This window comes from Lepidochelys olivacea (assembly GCF_965140295.1).
Source record: "Lepidochelys olivacea isolate rLepOli2 genome assembly, chromosome: 4".
NCBI lineage: Eukaryota > Metazoa > Chordata > Testudines > Cheloniidae > Lepidochelys > Lepidochelys olivacea.
Window position 1 is genome coordinate 47505424 of NC_140414.1, and position 15590 is coordinate 47521013.

Here is a 15590-nt window from a genome sequence, read left to right on the forward strand (position 1 = left end):
AAGGGGGCATTTACTATTATTATTTTCAAGTTATGAATTGAGGTATACATTCATTCTGGTTCACAATGGAGTAGGTTTTATTTTCTTTTTCTGTTTTGTTTGTATTTTATCTTTGATGCACTTTTAGTGCTGCTGACATAGCTTTAGTTTTTATTTCACTGCTCTACTTTAAGTTTTCCTCTTGGAAAGACTTGAGCAAATACTTAACATACATACTGGGAGTAGTCGTACTGAAGCCAAAGTGACTACTTACAGTGCAGAAAGTTATACATGTGTATTAAGGGTATGTCTATACTATGAAATTAGGTCATGTTTATAGAAGTCGATTTTTTAGAAAGCAATTTTATACAGTCGATTGTGTGTGTCCCCACATTCATGCACTAAGCTCATTAAGTCGGCAGAATGCATCCACAGTATCGAGGCTAGCGTCAACTTTCAGAGCATTGCACTGTAGGTAGCTATCCCACAGTTCCCGCAGTCTCCGCCGCCCATTGGAATTCTGGGTTAAGTTCCCAATGCCTGATGGGGCAAAAACATTGTTGCGGGTAGTTTTGGGTACATGTCATCAGAAAGCAACGGCAGACAATCGTTTCACGCCTTTTTTCTGTGCAGGCGCCATGCTGCTTTCAGCAGACGGTGAAGTAGGACTGCAAACTTCAATCCATCGGTGATCTTCCTGATAACACCATCCTGGCCACTATGGATGTAGAAGCCCTCTACACCAACATTCCACACAAAGATGGACTACAAGCCGTCAAGAACACTATCCCCGATAATGTCACGGCTAACCTGGTGGCTGAACTTTGTGACTTTGTCCTTACCCATAACTATTTCACATTTGGGGACAATGTATACCTTCAGATCAGCGGCACTGCTATGGGTACCTGCATGGCCCCACAGTATGCCAACATTTTTATGGCTGATTTAGAACAACGCTTCCTCAGCTCTCGTCCCCTAAAGCCCCTACTCTACTTGCGCTATATTGATGACATCTTCATCATCTGGACCCATGGAAAAGAAGCCCTTGAGGAATTCCACCATGATTTCAACAATTTCCATCCCACCACCAACCTCAGCCTGGTCCAGTCCACACAAGAGATCCACTTCCTGGACACTACAGTGCTAATAAACAATGGTCACATAAACACCACCCTATACCGGAAACCTACTGACCGCTATTCCTACCTGCATGCCTCCAGCTTTCACCCTGACCACACCACACGATCCATCGTCTACAGCCAAGCTCTGCGATATAACCGCATTTGCTCCAACCCCTCAGACAGAGACAAACACCTACAAGATCTCTGTCAAGCTTTCTTACAACTACAATACCCACCTGCAGAAGTAAAGAAACAGATTGATAGAGCCAGAAGAGTTCCCAGAAGTTACCTACTACAGGACAGGCCTAACAAAGAAAATAACAGAACGCCACTAGCCATCACCTTCAGCCCCCAACTAAAACCCCTCCAACGCATTATTAAGGATCTACAACCTATCCTAAAGGATGACCCAACACTCTCACAAATCTTGGGAGACAGGCCAGTCCTTGCCTACAGACAGCCCCGCAACCTGAAGCAAATACTCACCAACAACCACATACCACACAACAGAACCACTAACCCAGGAACTTATCCTTGCAACAAAGCCCGTTGCCAACTGTGTCCACATATCTATTCAGGGGACACCATCACAGGGCCTAATAACATCAGCCACACTATCAGAGGCTCGTTCACCTGCACATCCACCAATGTGATATATGCCATCATGTGCCAGCAATGCCCCTCTGCCATGTACATTGGTCAAACTGGACAGTCTCTACGTAAAAGAATAAATGGACACAAATCAGACATCAAGAATTATAACATTCAAAAACCAGTCGGAGAACACTTCAATCTCTCTGGTCACGCGATTACAGACATGAAAGTTGCGATATTACAACAAAAAAACTTCAAATCCAGACTCCAGCGAGAAACTGCTGAATTGGAATTCATTTGCAAATTGGATACTATTACTTTAGGCTTAAATAGAGACTGGGAGTGGCTAAGTCATTATGCAAGGTAGCCTGTTTCCTCTTGTTTTTTCCTACCCCCCCCCCCAGATGTTCTGGTTTAACTTGGATTTAAACTGGGAGAGTGGTCAGTTTGGATGAGCTATTACCAGCAGGAGAGTGAGTTTGTGTGTGTATGGGGGTGGGGGGGATGTGTGAGAACCTGGATTTGTGCAGGAAATAGCCCAACTTGTTTATCATGCACATTGTGTAAAGAGTTGTCACTTTGGATGGGCTATCACCAGCAGGAGAGTGAATTTGTGTGGGGGGGTGGAGGGTGAGAAAACCTAGATTTGTGCTGGAAATGGCCCACCTGATGATCACTTTAGATAAGCTATTACCAGCAGGACAGTGGGGTGGGAAGAGGTATTGTTTCATATTCTCTGTGTATATATAAAGTCTGCTGCAGTTTCCACGGTATGCATCCGATGAAGTGAGCTGTAGCTCACGAAAGCTCATGTTCAAATAAATTGGTTAGTCTCTAAGGTTCTTTTTGCAACCTATCATTGTCATCCACTGCTTCCGCTGCCACTCTGCTCTCCTGATGCTATGAGTCCACCTCGCAGGTCCTCTATATGACTGTCATCATCCACCACTTCTGCTGGCACTCTGCTCTCCTGGTGGTCTCGCAGTGCCTCTTCCACTGCAACTCTGCTCGGCTGATCTTGTCTCGCCGTACCACGGCAAGCGTGCAGCCCGCTCAGCTGTTGTGTCCTGGCAGCGACCTGTGCAGTAGGTCTGCAAAACTGGTCATCCAACCACTGCTTCCCCTGCAACTCTGCTCTCCTGCAGACACCACACCATGGCAAACTTGGAGCCCACTCAGATCACCACGGCAGTTATGAGCATTGTAAACACCTTGCGTATTATCGTGCAGTATATGCAGAACCAGAACCTGCAAAAGCAGGCAAGGAGGCGATGACAGCACGGTGACGAGAGTGATGAGGACATGGACACAGACTTCTCTCAAAGCACGGGCCCTGGCAATTTGGCCATCCTGGTGGCAATGGGGCAGGCTCATGCCATGGAACTCCGATTCTGGGCCCAGGAAACAAGCGCAGACTGGTGGGACAAGATAGTGTTGCAGGTCTGGGATGATTCCCAGTGGCTGTGAAACTTCCGCATACGTAAGGGTACTTTCATGGAACTTTGTGACTTGTTTTCCCCTGCCCTGAAGCGCAAGAATACCAAGATGAGAACAGCCCTCACAGTTCACAAGTGAGTGGCGATAGCCCTCTGGAAGCTTGCAATGCCAGACAGCTACCGGTCAGTCAGGAATCAATTTTGGAGTGTGAAAATCTACTGTGGGGGCTGCTGTGATTCAAGTAGCCAAAGCAATCATTGAGCTGCTGCTATCAAGGGTAGTGGCTCTAAAAAATGTGTAGGTCATAGTGGATGGCTTTGCTGCAATGGGATTCCCTAACTGGTGGGGTGATAGACGGAACCCATATCCCTATCTTGGGACTGGACCACCAAGGCTGAGCCAGTACATAAACCGAAAGGGGTACTTTTCAATGGTGCTGCAAGCACTGGTGGATCACAAGGGACGTTTCACCAACATCAATGTGGGATGTCTGAAAAAGGTACATGACGCGTGCATCTTCAGGAACTCTGGTCTGTATGAACAGCTGCAGCAAGGGACTTCCTTTCCAGACCAGAAAATAACCGTTGGGGATGTTGAAATACCTATAGTTATCTTTGGGGCCCCAGCCTACCCCTTAATGCCAGGGCTCATGAAGCCATATGCAGGCACCCTGGACAGTAGTCAGGAGCTATTCAACTATAGGCTGAGTAAGTGCAGAATGGTGGTAGAATGTGCATTTGGACTTTTAAAAGCTCGCTGGTGCAGTTTACTGACTTGGCTAGACCTCAGCAAAACCAATATTCCCATTGTTACTGCTTGCTGTGCGCTCCACAATGTCTGTGAAAGTAAGGGGGAGATGTTAATGGCGGGGTGGGAGGTTGAGGCAAATCACCTGGCCGCTGATTATGTGCAGCCAAACATCAGGGCGGTTAGAAGAGCACAGCAGGTTGCGCTGTGCATCAGAGAAGCTTTGGAAACCAGTTTCATGGCTGGCCAGGCTACGGTGTGACAGTTCTGTTTGTTTCTCCTTGATGAAAACCCGCCCCCTTGGTTCACTCTACTTCCCTGTAAGCCAACTGCCCTCCCCTCCCCCCTTCGATCACCACTTGCAGAGGCAATAAAGTCATTGTTGTTTCAAATTCCTGCATTCTTTATTAATTTGTCACACAAACAAGGCAACACTGCACTTCAAAACTTACTGAATGCCAGCCTTCTGTTGCTTGGGCAATCCTCTGTAGTGGAGTGGTTGGGTGCCTGGAGCTCCTCCCCTCCCCCCCCCCGCTTTTTGGGCATCTGGGTGAGGAGACTGTGGAACTTGGGGAGGAGGATGGTTGGTTACACAGGGGCTGCAGTGATGGTCTGTGCCTTTTCTGCACCTCAACCATATGCCGGAGCATATTAGTTTGATCCTCCAGTAGCCTCAGCGTTGCATCTTGCCTCCTCTCATATGCTGCCGCCACCTTTCCTCTTGATCCCGCCACCTGTCCTATTGCACGTCCCTCCTGTCCTCGCGTTCATTTTGTGCTTTCCTGGACTCTGCCATTGTCTGCCTCCACGCATTCTGCTGGGCTCTTTCAGTTTGGGTGGACTGCATGAGCTCAGAAAACATTTCATTGTGAGTGCTCTTTTTTCGCCTTCTTATCTGCGCTAGCCTCTGGGATGGAGATGCTAGTGGCAGTGTTGAAACATTTGCAGCTGCGGAAGTCAAAAAAGGGAGAGTGAAACTGAAAAAGACACATTGGCCATTTAAAAGGAGGGGCTGATGTTTTCGGGTTAACGTGCAGCACAAATCCAACTCACCCCCCCCCACACACACACACACAATTCTCTGGGATGATCGCTTCACCCCTCCCACCACTGCGGGGCTAACAGCGGAGATGATTTCTTTTCAGCCACAGGCAAACAGCCCAGCAGGAACGTCCACCTTTGAATGTCCCCTTAATAAAATTCCCGTATTTCAACCAGGTGACTATGAATTATATCACTCTCCTGAGGATAACACAGAGAGATAAAGAACAGATGTTGCTTGAATGCCAGCAAATACCGGAACCACATGCTGCCATTCTTTCTTATACAATGATTCCAGACTACATGCTACCGGCGTGCCGTGGTAAAGTGTCCTACCATGGCGGACACAATAAGGCTGCCCTCCCCAGAAACCTTTTGCAAAGGCTTTGGGAGTACCTCCAGGACAGCTTCATTGAGATGTCCCCGGAGGATTTCTGCCCCATCCCCAGACACGTTAACAGACTTTTCCAGTAGCTGTACTGGCCGCGAATGCATCCCAAGTCTTCAGGGCAAATTAATCATTAAACACGCTTGCTTTTAAACCATGTATTATATTTACAAAGGTACACTCACCAGAGGTTCCTTCTCCGCCTTCAAGGTCCAGGAGCCCACCTTGGGAGGGTATTGGCTCCAGGGTAATAAACAGTTCGTGGCTGTCGGGGAGAACGGTTTCTCCGCTTGCCCTGTGTGCACTGTCTTCAACCTCCCCCTCCTCATCATCTTCCTCGTCCCCAAAATCCTCATCCCTGTTGTGTGAGACTCTCCCCTTGCAGGTGTCCACAGACGGGGTGGAGTAGTTGTAAGAGCATCCCCTAAAATTGCATGCAGCTCAACGTAGAAGCGGCATGTCTGGGGCTCTGACCCTGAGCGGGCGTTTGCCTCTTGGGTTTTTTAGTAGGCTTGCCTAAGTTCCTAAGTTTCACTGCTGCGGGTCCCTGTGATAGTCTCTGTCCTTCATGCCCTTGGAGATTTTTTCAAATATTTTGGCATTTCATCTTTTGGAATGGAGTTCTGATAGCACGGATTCATCTCCCCATACAGCGATCAGATCCAGTACCTCCCGTTCAGTCCTTGCTGGAGCTCTTTTGCAATTCTGGGACTGCATGGTCACCTCTGCTGATGAGATCTGCACGGTCACCTGTGCTGATCAGCTTGCCACACTGGCCAAACAGGAAATGAAATTCAGAAGTTCGCAGAGCTTTTCCTGTCTACCTGGCTAGTGCATCCGAGTTAAGAGTGCTGTCCAGAGCGGTCACAATGGAGCACTGTGGGATAGCTTCTGGAGGCCAATACCATTGAATTGAATCCACACTACCCCAAATTTGACCCGGCGATGTTGATTTCAGCGCTAATCCCCTCGTCGGGGAGGAGTACAGAAATCGATTTTAAGAGCCCATTAAGTCGACAAAAATGGCTTCATTGTGTGGACGGGTGCAGGGTTAAATCAATCTAACGCTGCTAAATTCGACCTAAACTTATAGTGTAGACCAGGGCCAAGACTTTGCCAGATTGGGGACTTAGATTGTAGCTCTCTTCGTTTGTTTAATTTGTGTCCTGTGGCACAGGAGAAGAAAAAACTGTTCCACTGAGATCGGACTATACTGATGATCAGAATTATTAAGCTACAGAGTTCGTGAAACTTCATGTTTTTCGTTATTGAAACTGAATGTCATTGGTTGCTGCCTACCATTACCTTTTCTGTCTTTAAAAAAAAAAGAGGGGGTTAAAAGGATTACCTTTCTTTCTGTTCTAAAGACTGACAAGACGTTAGATCAGTGCAAAATAACAAGGATGTGTAACATTTATATTTTCTAACTTTATTACTGTAGTTTTAATTGAAGATCATAACTTGTGGCAAGAATAGCCATTTATCCATCTGTCAGGTTCCAACACTCCTTGAAACAAGTCTTAGATTATTTTTAGGAAAATGTCAGTTATACTTTGGTTTCAATACATGGCTCTATTGGAATCTGAGAAATAGCATTGGTTTCTCTTCATTTACTGAAAAATCCTAATATACAAGCATAATGCTATATATTGATGGCCTAACTGTTAGTATAATCAGAGGGAAAAATCCTCCATGTGTGATTTTTATTATTGAGTTGCTTCGTTTTTGTTAACTGGTTTTGTGTGATGTTTTCCTTATAGGCTTTGATGAGACCTGGACGAATTGACAGCATCATCTATGTGCCTTTGCCAGATACCAAAACTCGAAGAGAAATCTTTAAACTTCAGTTTCGCTCCATGCCAGTCAGTGATGAAGTCTGCTTAGAGGAGCTCGTCTTACAGACGCAGAAATATTCAGGAGCAGAGGTAAAACGTTCTGTACTCTGCTGGTGGCTGGGGAGTGAAAACGCAGAACTATCCTTCTGAAAAATCTAACACAAATACCATCAACTTACTTGAGTGAGGGGAATTCTAAAGGCAAATATATATATACCTACTTGAGAATACAATATTCTTTCCTTATTTGTCAGGTTCCTTGGAGATTGCCCAGAAAAAATAGTACAGTCTTAGGCTGTTATCTTTACCATGAAGTTCCCACTGCACCAGTGGTTCCAAACAAAGCCATGGTCATGGGGATGGGATGGATGGATGGTCCCTGGGAAGATGGCTGTATTGGAATCATGCTAACAGGAAATTTGGGTTGTGGGGATGGGTGCAAACTTAGTGTGAAGGCACAGGTCCTCTGAATGATTGGCTCTGGCCTCCCACAGATCTATGGGCATCTTTAATGTTTGATGGGTGTGGAGGGAGACAGCCATGGAATATTGTGGGGGAATCTCTATGAGGAGTTAGTTTCAGACAATTTCTTCCCCAGCACCCCTTTATAGGTTTCTCTGTGGGAGAGAGCAAGGTAGTTCTATTTTCCAGCTTACAGAATTCCCTATGAAAAGGTCAGCTTTTGTCTGCAGATGTTACACAGTTACCACAGTTCTTTCCTATTCTAATAATAGGGGGAAAACTCATAGTTCAGATACTGTTGTGTGGTAGTTGCTGATAAATATTGGCATTTTAATGGCAACCATGTAGTCCTTGCTTACTAGTTAATTCAGTTTCTCTGTAGAACCTGTGATCCTTTCCTCATTTTATTTAGTTAAATTAAATGTTAAAAAAAAAAAAACTGTTAAAAGAATGTTATTATGGTTGCAAAGTCAAACACTCAAAAATTAGGAAATGCCAGAATTAAGGCTGCCCAGGCCACCTTCATTTGGTCCCCTTGTGCATATGCAACATGACCTGGGTTTTAATTATGTAATCACTTACTATTTTTTCCACAGGACCCCTGCTTCATTCAGTGTACAGGATGGACAATGTTCTAAAAATTAATAAAGGCTGTGTCGTGAATGAGGCTCTGGTGTATAGGACCTGTGTTGTATTTGTTGCAGAAGAACTGAAAAAGGGTCTTATAATGGAAAATGTTGGGCATGCTTAACTATTGGCATGTTACGTGCATTGCCTATACTTAGATTCTACTAGGACAGTTATTGTAGATGGAGGTGGTAGGAGCTGCCTGTAGTTAAGGTTGTCTAAAACTTTCTATTGTAAGAACCTGTTTTCAGTTGCTTTTCAACTTGCCAGTCTTAAACCATTTAGGCTGAAATTTTGCATGTTGGCTGTCTGCCGCAGAATGAAGATAGGAAAAACGTGTTGTTTCCCACATTTTTAAAAAAAAACCTCTTGCAATCATTATGTTGAGAAGCGCTAGCTCCTCCATGCTTTGGAACAAGGACTGGAAATTTGGCATGATGCCTGGTATCAGGGATGTGCCTCTTGCCATCTGTTGTGAAAATTCACCCAAATTTGGCCAAGTTATAAGCCTCTGAGAAGATAAAATAAAATTTTTGAAAAGTATCCTCTCCCCAGAGTGCAACTGCTGTGCATGATACCAGAAATTCAGGATATTTGGGGGATTCTATTGAACTTGACTCAGCTAACGCACAAGTGGTGACTTCCTGTAATTTAACTGATGCTCACAGAGAAGCATCTGCCCCTTGACTGTGGCTTTGTGCAGAGTCAAAATCAAAATAACCTAACTTGTCATTGATTGCATCTGCTCAAAAAACTGTTCTTGGGATAGCATATATTGTAATCTTATTTATGATGGTGTTAATATTTTTATTTTTTATTGTTCAATGAAGTATAGTAATAGTGACAGAGAAAACCAGCACAAAGAGAACTTCTAAAGTGAGTGTTCTTTGGAAGTGTATGTAAAATGTCTGATGGTTGGCACTGACAGTGCACTGTTTCATTAAGGCCTTTTCTTCCTGGTGTCTCCAGTTTCCAGCTTTACAAATAATTTCCGCTGTTGAATGGCAAGTTCCCATATCCACTGTTCTACCCTTTTGTATACCAAAGAAATAGGAAACACACTTGGTTTTGTGTCTATAAGATGCTGTATAAATAGGGAGCTTCTTGTAGAGATGTGTTGAACTATTGCAAAATGAGCTGAATAGATAGTGAGTAATACAGATTAATCTAAGTAAAAATAGCACAGTGAGTAATAATAGCATTCATCTAGCCTCCGTGCATGGCATTTTTTCAGATCAGATATTTGTATGTTTTCCTATCATCACTTATGACCCTCAGAAGTATCTCTGTTCATCTGCTGGGTGTGCGTGTTTCCTTTCTCTTAATGAACATATTTGTTGTTACATCCTCCTTGTGCCATGGTTAGTGCACAGAGTGGAAACTCATTACTCCTTGTCATTATCTAAAGAACATATACATAAATGATGTATCAAGATAGTCTGCTAAATAATGTACATACTCTCCCATTTATCCGAATGGTCTGGGGGACATCTGAAACTTTTGGATAACCAGGCATGCAGATAAACGGAAGTGCTATTTTGAGCTACATTTTCACTGATACAGAAATACGGGAAATGAAGGGAGCAATGCAGATGTTTGCTTAATACTATGTACTTTATTACAGAGTAAATAAACAACTTTATTGAGTCTATTAAAATATCAAAATTGTATTATCACAGTGGACATAATTTAATTCTGAATTATTTATCTTTTTTATGAAAATGATTCATCACAGTCTGTCACTTGTCATCATTGTGCCAACGGCTGCAGCAAATCTCTGCAGCTTGTCCCTTGCCTTCCAGCTATCACAGATGGTGGAGTTACCAATGTTGCAGTGGTGCACTACATCAACAACTTTTTCTCCCCTTTCTAGGACCTTGAGAATCTGTAGTTTCTGTTTTAGATCCAACACAGATTGTTTTCTTTTGACATTTTCCTGCCAAACTGCTCTTGCATCTGAAACAGGATGCTGCTAGGTCTCAGTAGCTGGAGGTAACCGCTCAGAACTGCTATACAAATTCAAAACTGTTGATTAGTGCTAACAGGCACTAAGAAAGTAATTGACATTGTATTGGTGGCTGATTAACTCATATGGGGCTGCATCGGGGACACAACGTGCATTTGGATAATTAGGAGTTTCTGATAAAGGGAATTAGGATAACTGAAATTTTACTGTACTTATTTTTCAGCATTTCATTTGTGAGAAGAACCGACATAAATAATGAGAGGAAGAGTTACAAGTAAATTGTGAAGTCCCCTCCTTCCCTTATAAGTGTAATGCTAAAATCAAAAAGTTCATATTATTTAACTGAGAGTTTGTCATGTGTCAGTCTATATTACACAACAGATATTGGACCAAACAAACCCCTATAACTGAACACCCCCAAACTCTGGAGAGGTTTGGTTTCAGATCTAATCTTAACGTCTCAGGCCCTTGTCTAGTTACACAGATGCTGATGTATGTTCAGCATATATGCTTATGGCTCCTAAAATGCCTAAAGTAAACTTAAAGGATCATTTGAATGGCTTAAAGTGTGAGTGACATGAAGTTGTTTTGACAAATGTTTGAATACTGTGATTGGATTCGCCTCCTGTGCCAAGTGATGGAGTGAGGAAGAATAAAGCCTTCTAGGAGCCAGGACCCAAATCTTTGCTGAAGTGTGTGCCCTCCCTCCCCAAACAGACTTCTCTGGCTATAGACCCCCTCCCCCTTAAAGGCATTTCCCTTTTTCTAAGAATTGCTGGCAAATTTTCCCTGCAGTTGCCAGGACCAAGCTATTCACATGGTAGGTCTGTCTGCAGCCATGCCAGGTCTGGCTTAACCAGATGTCTATCTTGCCCCTGCTTTTAGGCTGGATTACAGTCTCTCTAAAATGCTTCATATTTCTTGAAAGCAGTCAGTCCCTTCCCCTGTTTCCAGATCCCTTCTAGGAAGTTCTGCTGACAATCCTCAGAGCTGCTGCCTTCTGACATAGCAGAACCACTAAAAGGAAGCTGTGTGACTCTGCTCTATTGCTACCTTCATCCTCCTCTCTCTCAGTATGGTAGTTTGCAAGTTTTTGGCAGTGGCTTGTTTTAGTGTCCATACAGTGGTGGGTTTTTTTGTAAATTCTGAATTTCAAGAGCCTAAAGTCAAAGAAACTGCCTGATGATGCCTTGTATCAGAGGAGTAGCCATGTTAGTTTGTATTCACAAAAACAATGAGGAGTCCGGTGGCACCTTAAAGACTACCAGATTTATTTGGGCATAAACTTTCGTGGATAAGGAACCACTTCTTCAGATGCAACTGTACACTACAGTTTTTTTGATGACACCTTTTCACTGTTGAGCATTTTGAAATATGAGCACTTATTACCATTTCCCTCCTGATTTACACACCAGGTGACAGTGAAATCACTTTCATTGAATTTCAGTTATTTTGTAATGAAAACTTCACACACAGTCAGCTGTTTTCTTCATGCACCAGGAATATAGAATGGTGGTGTATGGAGTGACAGGTACATTGAAACCGAGGTATGCTCATGGTTATTGTGACATCATTGGAATCATACTGAAACCAGAGACTCTCAGGACTTGAGCTCCTAGCCTCCACATATGCAGCTGGCTGGTGGAAGACATTGCAAACCTAAATAACACCAAAGAGGCACAAATTCAAGAGATCTACCAGAGAAATGAAGTCAAGCATTGCTGCAGGTGCAAGGGACAGGGAAGCCATTAGGAAGAAGTGAGATATGTGCATCGATCCATGAGACCCCATTGAGCACCCAAGAACAATAATAAAGGGTGTCAGTTGTAAAAACACCCAGACGCAGTACTAAACATTGTCCTTGACAGAGTGACACCATCATCAGTCAGTGTAGATAACGCAGTTACAATTGGAATTTGCCAAATGCAAGAATTTGAATGTAGCTGGCCCACAGGGTTCTATGACACAATACGAAGGATAGCAGAAACGCAGTGGTAAAAAAAAGCACAGACAGGTTAGGCCAACAAAGGTATTTGACACTAACCTTATCTATTCAAGAATGATAGGCTAACAAGCAATTTCACAAGAGGTTGAGAGCAAGAATATTTTGTCACATGAGTTGGTTCCTGTACCTGTGTCAATGTTTACTGACTCTGATGACATGAGGATTGCCAAGGATAAATCTAAGCGATAGAAGCAGCTGCAGACAGAGATGTCAACTAAACATATTTCACAAGAAGTCACCTGCACAATCATTGATGGTTCCGCAGTTCTTTGGGCAGTACGCAGGCCAGCAAGTGGAATCATCAAGGACTTTGTGACCAGTTTGAGTCTACATTGAATACAAGCTAGCCCCAAATGATGTATACCTTGTATATATCTTTGACAGATACAAAGTCTTCAGTAGGAGGAGTGTCACAAGATCTAGCAGAGCTTCAGAAGCAAGCAGAGTACATCAGTTGAATACAAATACACAGTTGCCTTGACATTTACAGAAAATAAGAAACATTTGATTGACATAATTGATTCATTCAAGATGAGATGTTTCACCAGTGACACACACTAAAGCACAAGCTAGTCATCACAGACAGAGACAACACCCCATCTGAAAATACACCAAGGAGGTAAGGTGATGAACAGGGAAAGATATATATTCATCTCACGTTACAAAGCCGACAACATCTTATACAACAAATGATAATGGCTGCAAAAGACAGGTGGGAATATTAGTATTATCAGATGATGCTGATATATTTATCTTACTCTTGCACAATTTCCTCAAACAGAGCCTAACAGAAACCCACAATCCAAGAGAGCTGTAATAGATATCCATGCTGCTGCAGAGCAACACTGGAACACTGTATCAGGACTGTTAGCTGTCCATGGACTCTCAGGCTGTGATGCTGTAACTTCCTATTTTGGCCTCAGCCAAGGAACTGTGTTGAAGATTCTGCAAACTCACTCTCTCTCTCTGATGGGTGACATCATGGCTGCATGCTATGTACAATCAGAGTGTGCCACCATGTTGAAAGCATGGGAGAAATCATGGGCAGTGCTGTCAAAGTCCTCAGACTCCTGGATGTTATACAGGCGAGCTATTGTCTCCTGCAGCGACCAAAGAAGAGATAGCAGTGGTGTTAGCGACATGCCATTTTCCTCCCATTGAGGGTTCTTCTTTGTAGAGTATCCGGGAGTTAAGAGATGGGGGGGAGCTCCTCTCACTGTATCAAATGAAAATTGAGGTCCATGCTATACCCCCACTCCCTTTCCTCATATACTCCTATTATCCAAATATGTAATGTTGTTGATTGATATTGCAAAGGTTAAATACAGGCATTTCATGTATCAGAACTCTTCTACCTTGATTTTGTACACTTCAGATCACGCAAACTCTTACTTATTGTAGGGGTCTCGTGGTGGCAACGGTGGGATGAAATGTTGATATTTTAAAATGCTAAGCAGTGATAGTGTCGTCAGGCAGATTCTTAAGACATTCTCATGGTCTTGAGAGACCAAATCCACCAAAAAAAAAAAAAAAACTTGGTAAGGACACTAAAGCAAGGTTGACCAGAATGGCTGCTGGACTCTCCAAACAAGGGGTAGCGGTAGGGGAAGGGTTGAGAAAGATATAGTAAGTAAGCATATGTTATTATTAAGATTAAAAATAACAACAACAAAGACCTTGGCATAACTAATTCTTTACAAAGTTATTTTTAGTGTTCCTGCCCTTTAATTAGTACAAATGGGACAGCATATCTAGTTACAAAAGAGCTTGTCTTTATAAAACTGAAATCATTATTGGGTGCTTCTATGTTAATATGATACCTGCAAACAGAAATTTTAGGCTTACCTTCTGGACCCCAGAACTTCTGGAGAAGTTTATTCTACATTTATTTTTTTAAAAAAGAAAAATAATATTTTACATGACTATTATGTTAGCTATCTAACCTTCATTTTTTTCCAGGTGCTTTTCACTGTAATATCTAGTACTAAGAAGTTCTAGGGACAAGTTTGAGTAGCCTATGTGATCTGTTTCTAACCGCTTCCTGTAAATAAACAGATTGACTCACTGAAAATCACAACAAATAAGTATTTTTTAAAATATTTGCCAGCTAATGCAAGTTCCTTAAATCTCACTCCTTGGACCCCATAAATTTCCTGCAATGGAGCAGTCCTTTAATATAGCAGCCTTGAATTATAAAATACCTGCCTTAATAAAAGCTCAGTCACACTATCCTTGTCTTATAGGGGTCAAAATTAGGTTTTCTCAGTCATTTTCTGTTCTCTGTTATAATCACAAATACAAACCATCAAAAGCCCCAGAGCACTTTCTTGTGCAAGTAAAAACGAAATCATATGGACAATATCTGAGCAAATTGCTTGTTCTCTAATGTTGAAATTATATATTGTCTGAATCAGAAAAGAAGAGAGGTTGTAGCTGGAACATGTCTTGGCACAGAGGAAGAGGGACACCTGCCTTTTTAAATACAAATTTTGATCTTTGTAGTAGGTTTGACTTACAATCTTTTTTTTATTTAGTTTTTTATCACCTTCCTTCACAAACTAAATAGGGAATTTGAGCTCTGAATAGGGAGGAGTGGGGACAGGAAATGTAATTTTCACTGTTGAAATATTTAATTCAAGAATTTAGCTGAATAAAAAAAAGGGAAAAACAGAAGGGCAAGAGGGCTCCCATTCACTACCTGCGCCGCTGACTCAAAAGAATGTTGTGATTAAAATCCAAAAGGCAACAGCAAGGAAGGAGATTGTGAGTGGCAATTTAAGTAGTATATGGAGTGTTTTTGAATTTAGATCTGGTTAGAAATCATAAAAATTGAAACACTTTGGATAGTACCAATATCTCCTTAGGACAAATATGTTTATGAAAAATTAGCTCTGGGATTGTCTATTTTAAAATTTATGGAAGGCAGTTTGTGGTGTGAGAGCAACATCTGGCATATTTATAGTATATCGGTTTCCATGCTTACAGGAAATAACAGTAATGAGAGGGACCCATAAATCTTTCATTTATCCTTAGTCGAAGTAGAAGAGTTGATGTAAATGTATCTTTCTCACTTTGCAATAACTCACAGAAGGAACATAGAGAATGCGAAACAAAATGCCAACCAAGTTTCACTCTGGCTCAAATGAAAGCCTGTTTGGTGCCAGAAAAGGATCTTTGCAGCAGCACACTAGCTGTAATACAAAGCTCTTTATCTTAGAGTGCTCATTCCAAAATGCAGGGGCTAGTTTGCTAGTATTTAAAATCTGAACTTATAAAAACTTCATTTCACTACTAGTAATATTAAAGAAGCCACCATGCTAATAAAAAGTGATTGTATATTACATCATGAATTCCCTACATGATGTCAGTGTTTAAATAAGAGTTCCTT

General features: G+C 42.4%; 1 protein-coding gene across 2 annotated transcripts in view; it reads left to right on the plus strand.

The window, feature by feature from the left end:
• The window catches only part of AFG2A (AFG2 AAA ATPase homolog A), a 328486-nt gene that overhangs the window by 253576 nt on the left and 59320 nt on the right, over positions 1–15590 (plus strand). The window contains exon 16 of one of the 2 annotated variants that reach the window (XR_014711280.1): positions 7068–7182. Coding sequence is in view for 1 of the 2 variants with exons in the window: in XM_084625931.1 (XP_084482057.1) it covers positions 7068–7232 (165 nt within the window). In the remaining variant the exon portion in view is untranslated. Of the gene's footprint in view, positions 1–7067; positions 7233–15590 lie in introns of those variants that run through there. The other variant, XM_084625931.1, reaches the window with a different exon arrangement.